At 47.9% G+C, this 8,518-nt stretch overlaps 1 protein-coding gene across 1 annotated transcript in view; it reads right to left on the bottom strand.

Annotated features, from left to right (window-relative positions):
• The window catches only part of LOC144597716 (echinoderm microtubule-associated protein-like 1), a 253,761-nt gene that overhangs the window by 32,581 nt on the left and 212,662 nt on the right, over positions 1-8,518 (bottom strand). Inside the window, exons 8-9 of the mRNA XM_078407248.1 lie at positions 6,222-6,248; positions 1,683-1,812 (exon numbers count right to left, since the gene is read on the bottom strand). Coding sequence (XP_078263374.1) covers positions 1,683-1,812; positions 6,222-6,248 — 157 coding nt within the window. The remainder of the gene's footprint in view (positions 1-1,682; positions 1,813-6,221; positions 6,249-8,518) is intronic.

Genomic DNA, 8,518 nt, shown 5'->3' with positions numbered 1-8,518 from the left:
TAGAGAGAGGTATAGAGAGAGAGGGAGAGAGAGAGAGAGAGAGAGAGAGAGAGGGAGAGAGAGGGGAGAGAGGAGGGGAGAGAGAGAGAGGGAGAGAGAGAGAGAGAAGGGAGAAAGAGAGAGGGAGAGAATAGAGAGAGGTATAGAGAGAAGAGAGTGGGAGAGAGAGAGAGAGAGAGAGGGGAGACAGGGAGAGAGAGACAAAGAGACAGAGACAGAGAGAGAGAATAGATAGAGAGAGATGGAGATAGAAATGTGGAGGTAGGGTATAGAGAGACAGAGAGCGTTAGATGGGGTGGCCCAGACGTGCTGCTCACTGCACCAGAGACCCAGCCTTGATCCTGCCCTCAGGTGCTGGGGAGGTTGCACGTTTTCCCAGTGACCTTGTGGGTTTTCTCCGGGTGCTCCACTTTGCCTCCACGTCCCAAAGATGTTCTCGTGCGGGTTTGTAGGTTAATTATCCCTCTGTGAATCGCCCCTAATGTGTAGGGAGTGGATGAACACGTGGGATAACATAGAGCTAGTGTGAACGGGCGTGGACTCAGTGGGCCAAAGGGCCTGCTCCATGTTGTGTCTCTAAACTAAGCTAAACTAAATGTGTAGTTGGGTCACTGGAGATACCGGTTTACACCAAAGCTGGACACACAAAGCTGGAGTAACTCAGCGGGTCAGGCAGCATCTGTGGAGAGAAGGAATGGGTGACGTTTCACAGAGTGCTGGAGTAACTCAGCGGGTCAGGCAACATCTGTGGAGAACATGGATAGGTGACGTTTCACAGAGTGCTGGAGTAACTCAGCGGGTCAGGCAGCATCTCTGGAGAGAAGGAATGGGTGACGTTTCGAGTCAAGAGAGAGAGAGAGAGAGAGAGATTTAGAACGGAGATGAGGAAAAACTTTTTCAGTCAGAGAGTTGTGAATCTGTGGAATTCTCTGCCTCAGAAGGCAGTGGAGGCCAATTCTCTGAATGCATTCAAGAGAGAGCTAGATAGAGCTCTTAAAGATAGCGGAGTGAGGGGGTATGGGGAGAAGGCAGGAACGGGGTACTGATTGAGAATGATCAGCCATGATCACATTGAATGGTGGTGCTGGCTCGAAGGGCCGAATGGCCTCCTCCTGCACCTATTGTCTATTGTCTATTGAGACCCTTCTTGAGAGTTAGAGGAGAGGGAGGCATATGTCCATGAAGGGTCTCGACTCCAAACGTCACCCATTCCTTCTAAACTAAGCTAAGCTATGCTAAACTAAGCTAAGCTAAACTAAGCTAAGCTAAACTAAGCTAAACTATGCTAAATGAAACTAAGCTAAACTACTTCTCCAACCTCTCAGAAGGTGAAAGTATACACGGTCACGGTGGCGCAGCGGTAGAGTTGCTGCCTTCCAGCGAATGCAGCGCCGGAGACCCGGGTTCCATCCCGACTACGGGTGCTGTCTGTGCGGAGTTTGTACGTTCTCCCCGTGACCTGCGTGGGTTTTCTCCCAGATCTTCAGTTTCCTCCCACACTCCAAAGACGTGCAGGTTTGTAGGTGAATTGGCTTGGTGTAAATGTATGAGTTGTTCCCAGTGGGTGTGGGATGGTGTTAGTGTGCGGGGATCGCTGGTCGGCACGGGCTCGGTGGGCCGAAGGGCCTGTTTCCGCGCTGTGTCATTAAAGTGTATAAAGCATAGTGCAGGTTGAAGGATACACCCAGTTCAGCTTGAGCTTTTTGGTGGGAAGTTCAGCTTTGTCCTCCAGACTGTAGGTGCCCCTTAGCTCCTGGGGCATGTACATGGTGACCGGCCTTCCGCGCAGAAACATCTTGACATATCCTTCCTCTAAAACAAAGGCAGAATGTAGCAGAACCAACCTCCTCCCCACCTCCAATCACACGGGGCACGCTACAGTGAGACTGACCGACCCAACGACCGACCCAACGTCCGACCCAACGACCGACCGACACGGGGGAAGAAATCAAAGTGCAGTCAACGGCAGAACTTGGCTCAAGGTCGTAACTCTCGTTTATTGTGCCAAAGGTTTCATACAGTTTCATTTACATGCAAATGTGTGGTGCTCACGTCGAAATGAGAAAGCAGAATTATCCAAAATGCAGCAATTTGTGACAACGTTTCCATCCGACCAGAACGGTCTCAGTCACACAACATGCCAAATGTTAGACACACACACACACACACACACAATAGCACAATGCAGAAAACAAGGAGAGAGAGTGAGAGTGAGAGAGAGAGAGAGGAGAGAGCATGGTAGTGGAAGCAAGACGTACAGATATTCATGAAGGACGTGGAGCCAAATAACAACAAACAGACGTGTTCCCTGACAGCCCATCATATATGTGGTTGTAATTGGTAAAGAGCCTGTCCCAGTTACGCGATTGTTAAGGCGACTGCTGGCGACTGTCAAAGTCGTAGCAGATCGGCAACATTTTCTTTTACCCCATGACAATGACCACGACAATGACCACGACAATGACCACGACAATGACCACGACAATGTCAGGTCGATGCGTTACTTTTTTTGTGAAACTAGCACCTGGCTAAGAGATTACACCGTCTTCTGAAACATCGCCAAATTCCCACCCTTACCTGACCCTCAAACTGTTGCCTCCAATCTACCTGTCAAATGTCCTAACGGTAAATAAATTAGTTAAACAAAACTATCTTCTGGTATCTTCAAATGCCTTTTCTTAATTTAATATTACGTGCTTCTAAATGCATCTGTGACAAGCTAGCAACCTGGGGACAGCATGCGACAGACAGCGCCCGCAATAAGCTACGATACCTGGCCACAAGCCAGCTGTCGCCGAGAAATTTCTATCTGGAATTTGTTTCTGCGCCGCACCGCGCCGTGATCCGCTACGATTGATTGAAAACTCCTCACGATCATGCTCGCGACACCCCAGCCAACGTTCGGCAACAGCCTAGTCACCGGCAGTCGCCTAAGTGGGACAGCCCCTTAAGAAATCAAAAGTAAATCTGGAAGTATTGGCCTGGGGATTTAAGTGGGCTGATCAGACTCGGAGGTCTCGGCACGACGGCAGGGCTTGTCGGCAACTGCAGGGCCAGAACGGGCGACCTGCGAGCTCCAACCTTCCCGACGGCGTTCACGGAGTCCGGTCCCTGGTCACTTGGTTGCCGGTTCAGCAGAAGACCATGGAGAGGGGCAGAGCCTTCAGGAGGGGCAGCCGGGGCAGAAGCCTGAGCCAGAAATAGCTGCACTAACACTGCTCGGAGTGGCCGCGGGGGACAAGCAGACAAGAGGACAGAGGCAACAAGATGATTACCAATGGCCAGAGAATCTCACGTCCAACATTCTTGGTGAAATATCAACTGTTCATTTGATAGCATTAACATTCTCCAGCACTAAACCGTAAAATCTAGAGCTTAAAATGTTACAATCACACCTCAATGAGCTACCTCTGCCTTTGAAAGAGAGACTGCAAGCATCACTATTGGACTCCAGACAGTTTTCTTATCCAGTGTTTAATTCCATATCTCATTGTTGCACAATTTGATATCAAGGTGCTGATTTATTTTCCCCCCAATGGAAATACTAATATTCTCTCAAATCAACAAAATGAGGCATGGACTGAGAAGATGAGAATACTGAGTGGAGGAGGCCCAGAGCAAGGTGCTTGCATCGTCCATGGCATGGATAGTACTTTGGATGGGAACATAAAACACGCAAGGCAACAGTGCATGTGATATTCTTCATGGACTGCTTTATCTACATTCGCCCCACTTGCCATTTCCCTGTTTTATGCCACCACTCAAAGTCACTGACTCGCCCTGTCAACAGCTAACACAAGAGGCTGGTTTAGACAGCACAACACTAGTTATCCAAGCTAGTCTACTCAAGGCCCAACACTAGTGTTATCCAAGCTAGGCTTGTCCAGACCCAACACTAGTGTTATCCAAGCTAGGCTAGTCCAGACCCAACACTAGTGTTATCCAAGCTAGGCTAGTCCAGACCCAACACTAGTGTTATCCAAGCTAGGCTTGTCCAGACCCAACACTAGTGTTATCCAAGCTAGGCTTGTCCAGACCCAACACTAGTGTTATCCAATCTAGGCTAGTCCAGACCCAACACTAGTGTTATCCAAGCTAGGCTTGTCCAGACCCAACACTAGTGTTATCCAATCTAGGCTTGTCCAGACCCAACACTAGTGTTATCCAAGCTAGGCTTGTCCAGACCCAACACTAGTGTTATCCAAGCTAGGCTTGTCCAGACCCAACACTAGTGTTATCCAAGCTAGGCTTGTCCAGACCCAACACTAGTGTTATCCAAGCTAGGCTTGTCTATTCCCAACGACCCAATCTGGGCTCGCGTGTACCCAGCACGACCGTTACCCAAGCTAGGCTTGTCTAGCCTCCGAATTAAGGAGAGAGGAGAAGAGGAATATCTTTAGTCAGAGGGTGGTGAATCTGTGGAATTAATTGCCACAGAAGGCTGTGGAGGCCAAGTCAGAGGGTATTTTTTAAGGCAGAGGTAGATAGATTCTTGATCAGTACAGGTGTCAGGGGTTATGGGGAGGAGGCAGGAGAATGGGGTTAGGAGGGAGAGATAGATCAGACATGATTGAATGGTGGAGTAGACTTGATGGGCCAAATGGCCTAATTATGCTCCTATCACTTATAACCTTGTGACTTTATGACTATACCCAATCCCAGTGTTGCCCAACCTAGGCTTGTCTATTCCATAGAAGCTGTTTGCTATTTTTCAAATTTCCAGCATGTGCAGTAATTTGATTTTCCTAGCTTCATCTTTTACTCATAGAACCTGAGTTGTCGGCAATGAGGAGCCTGTGCTCATGAAAAACCAAGTGTGAGTCTTGTCTGCAGGTATTCCTCTGATAGTTTAAGTGGTAAAGGACACAAAATGCTGGAGTAACTCAGCGGGTCAGGCAGCATCTGTGGAGAACATGGATAGGTGACGTTTCACAGAGTGCTGGAGTAACTCAGCGGGTCAAGTTGAGACCCTTCTTCATGTCATACCATGTATTCGACCCAAAACATCGCCTATTCATGTTCTCCAGATCTGCTGCCTGACCCACTGAGTTACTCCAGCACTTTGTGTCCTTTTTTTGTATTAAACCGCACCTGCAGTTCTTTGCTTCTATCGTTTAACTGAGAGTTTTGCAGACTAATGTTAACGTATGAGGAGCATTTGAAGGCTCTGGGCCTGTACTCGCTGGGATTTAGAAGGATGAGGGGGGATCTTATAGAAACATATAAAATTCTTAAGGGGTTGGAGAGGCTAGATGTGGGAAGATTGTTCCCGATGTTGGGGAAGTCCAGAACCAGGGGTCACAGCTTAAGGATAAGGGGGAAGTCTTTTAAGACCGAGATGAGAAAACATTTCTTCACACAGAGAGTGGTGAATCTGTGGAATTCTCTGCCACAGAAGGTAGTTGAGGCCAGTTCATTGGCTATATTTAAGAGGGAGTTAGATGTGGCCCTTGTGGCTAAAGGGATCAGGGGGTATGGAGAGAAGGCAGGTACAGGTTACTGAGCTGGATGATCAGCCATGATCATATTGAATGGCGGTGAATAGCTTCAGAATGGAGATGAGGAACAATATCTTCAGCCAGAGGATGGTGAATCTGTGAATTCTTTGCCACAGAGACGGGTATTTTTAAAGTGGAGATTGAAAGGTTCTTGAGTAGTGTGTGTCAAAGGTTACGGGGAGAAGGCAGGAGAATGGGGTTGAGAGGTGGAGATAGATCAGCCATGATTGAATGGTGGAGTAGACTCAATGGGTGGAATGGCCTAATTCTGCTTCTATGTCTAATGGACTAAGCTTGGATTCGCTGCAAGGATTTTGTTTGCATTGATTAGTATATATTGGCATCACAAAATTCTTCAACACCAGTGCATGGATGCAGCAACTCTGAGAAGCAGCAGTACTAAGTAACACAGGGTCTAGCTCTCTGCACCTCAATCACATTACTCAAAGAGCCACCGCAACTCAAAGACCAGACAACGATTCAGGAGAGCCCAAAGACCAAACGTCCAAAGTGTCCACGATGGTCTGCCCCAAGGAACGCCCGATTAATGCGCCGGGAAAGTTTTGTTGCATTGAACAGTGATTTCCAAAATAGGCAAGCTTTGCACTTGACAAAATGAAAGGCCGGCATGCTGGAGGAGGCTGTGTGCGCATGTGAATGAGACCTGGCAGCAAGGTGGCAGGGTTGTTCAGAGAGCTAGAGGATGGTACAAACCACACCTACCTTTGCAATGTATCACACGACGCTTCCCTTGTGATCACAGAGACAGAAGAGCAAGGTAAAGACGTGCATGAGGACAGGCAGCTTCACCTAACACCTATTCTAGCTGTGTAGGAACATAACTGCAGATGCCGGATCAAATCGGACGTATTTATTCACACAATGCTGGAGTAACTCAGCGGGTCAGGTGGCATCTCAGGAGAGAAGTGACGGGTGACGTAGAAACATAGAAAATAGGTGCAGGTGTAGGCCATTCGGCCCTTCGAGCCTGCACTGCCATTCAATATGATCATGGCTGATCATCCAACTCAGTATCCCGTACCTGCCTTCTCTCCATACCCCCTGATCCCTTTAGCCACAAGGGCCACATCTAACTCCCTCTTAAATATAGCCAATGAACTGGCCTCAACTACCTTCTGTGGCAGAGAATTCCACAGATTCACCACTCTCTGTGTGAAAAAAAAAGTTCTCATCTCGGTCCTAAAAGACTTCCCCCTTATCCTTAAACTGTGACCCCTTGTTCTGGACTTCCCCAACATCGGGAACAATCTTCCTGCATCCAGCCTGTCCAACCCGTTAAGAATTTTGTACGTTTCTATAAGATCCCCCCTCAATCTTCTCGACCTGTTCCTTCTCTCCTGAGATGCTGCCTGACCCGCTGAGTTCCTCCAGCATTTAGTGATACCTATTCTAGCTGTGTCCATTTACATCTCCTAACTTGCCACAGGGCCAACTAACATGCTGCTCCTGAATTGCTGTAGACTTATTTGTTCCCCCAGTCTGCCGTACACAAAAAGTCCATTCCCAATCGGCACGGTGGTGTAGCGGTAGAGTTGCTGCCTCATAGTGCCAGAGACCCGGGTTCCATCCCAACTAACAAAATTGTACATTTACCCGTGACCGCGTGGGTTTTCTCCGAGATATTCGGTTTACCCACACACTCCAAAGACGTACAGGTTTGTAGGTTAATTGGCTTGGTATAATTGTAAATTGTCCCTAGTGGATGTAGGATAGCACAGAAACATAGAATATAGGTGCAGGAGGAGGCCATATGGCCCTTCGAGCCAGCACCGCCATTCATTGTGATCATGGCTGATCATCCACAATCAGTAACCCGTGCCTGCCTTCTCCCCATATCCCTTGATTCTGCTAGCCCCTAGAGCTCTATCTAACTCTCTTTTAAATTCATCCAGTGAATTGGCCTCCACTGCCCTCTGTGGCAGGGAATTCCATAGATTCACGACTCTCTGGGTGAAAAAGCTTCTTCTCATCTCAGTTTTAAATGGCCTCCCCTTTATTGCTAGACTTTAATAGCGTTAATGTGCGGGGATCGCTGGGCGGTGCGGACTCGGTGTGCTGAATGGCCTGTTTCCGAGCTGGATCTCTTCACTAAGTCTAAACTAAACTGAATACAGTCACAAAATGCTGGAGTAACTCAGCGGGACAGGCAGCATCTGTGGAGAGAAGGACTAAGTGATTAAGAATAAACTAGACTAAATATACAGGCAGCCCTGGTTATAACAGGCCGCAGGGGGAGGGGGAATGGTCCATGTTGCCGATTGTCCTCTATACCAGAGTAAGGGGCTTGCTCCAACCATCAACCACCACTCTGTGAAACAGCCAGCTGTTTTCAAATGTACAGTTCTTTGTAACAAATAAAAATGTACTTTTGTTACTGCAATCTAAAAATACTACAGGGTGTTTAGAAACATAGAAAATAGGTGCAGGAGGAGGCCATTCGGCCCTTCGAGCCTGCACCGCCATTCAATATGATCATGGCTGATCATCCACAATCAGTACCCCGTTCCTGCTTTCTCCCCATACCCCTTGATTCCGTTAGCCCTAAGAGCTAAATCCAACTCCCTCTTGAATACATCCAATTAACCTTAAAAACCTGTACGTCTTGTACAGTTTGTTCCATTGTTCAGTAGAGTATCATACAAACAGAAATATAGAAAATAGGTGCAGGAGTAGGCCATTCGGCCCTTTGAGCCATTCAATATGATTATGGCTGATCATCCAGAATCAGTATCCCGTTCCTGCCTTCTCCCCATATCCCTTAATTCGTTTAGCCCGAAGAGCTCTATCTAACACTCTCTTGAAAACATCCAGTGAATTGGCCTCCACTGCCCTCTGTGGCAGAGAATTCCACAGATTCACAGCTCTCTGGGTGAAAAAGTTTCTCCTCATCTCAGTCCTAAATGGCCGACCCCTTATTCTTAAACTGTGACCCCTGGTTCTGGACTCCCCCCAACATCAGGAACATGTTTCCTGCGTCTAGCGTGTCTAATCCTCTGAGA

The sequence above is a fragment of the Rhinoraja longicauda genome, chromosome 10 (assembly GCF_053455715.1).
Source record: "Rhinoraja longicauda isolate Sanriku21f chromosome 10, sRhiLon1.1, whole genome shotgun sequence".
NCBI lineage: Eukaryota > Metazoa > Chordata > Chondrichthyes > Rajiformes > Arhynchobatidae > Rhinoraja > Rhinoraja longicauda.
Note: the sequence above shows the minus strand (reverse complement) of the source record. Positions and strands in the feature narration are given on the sequence as shown.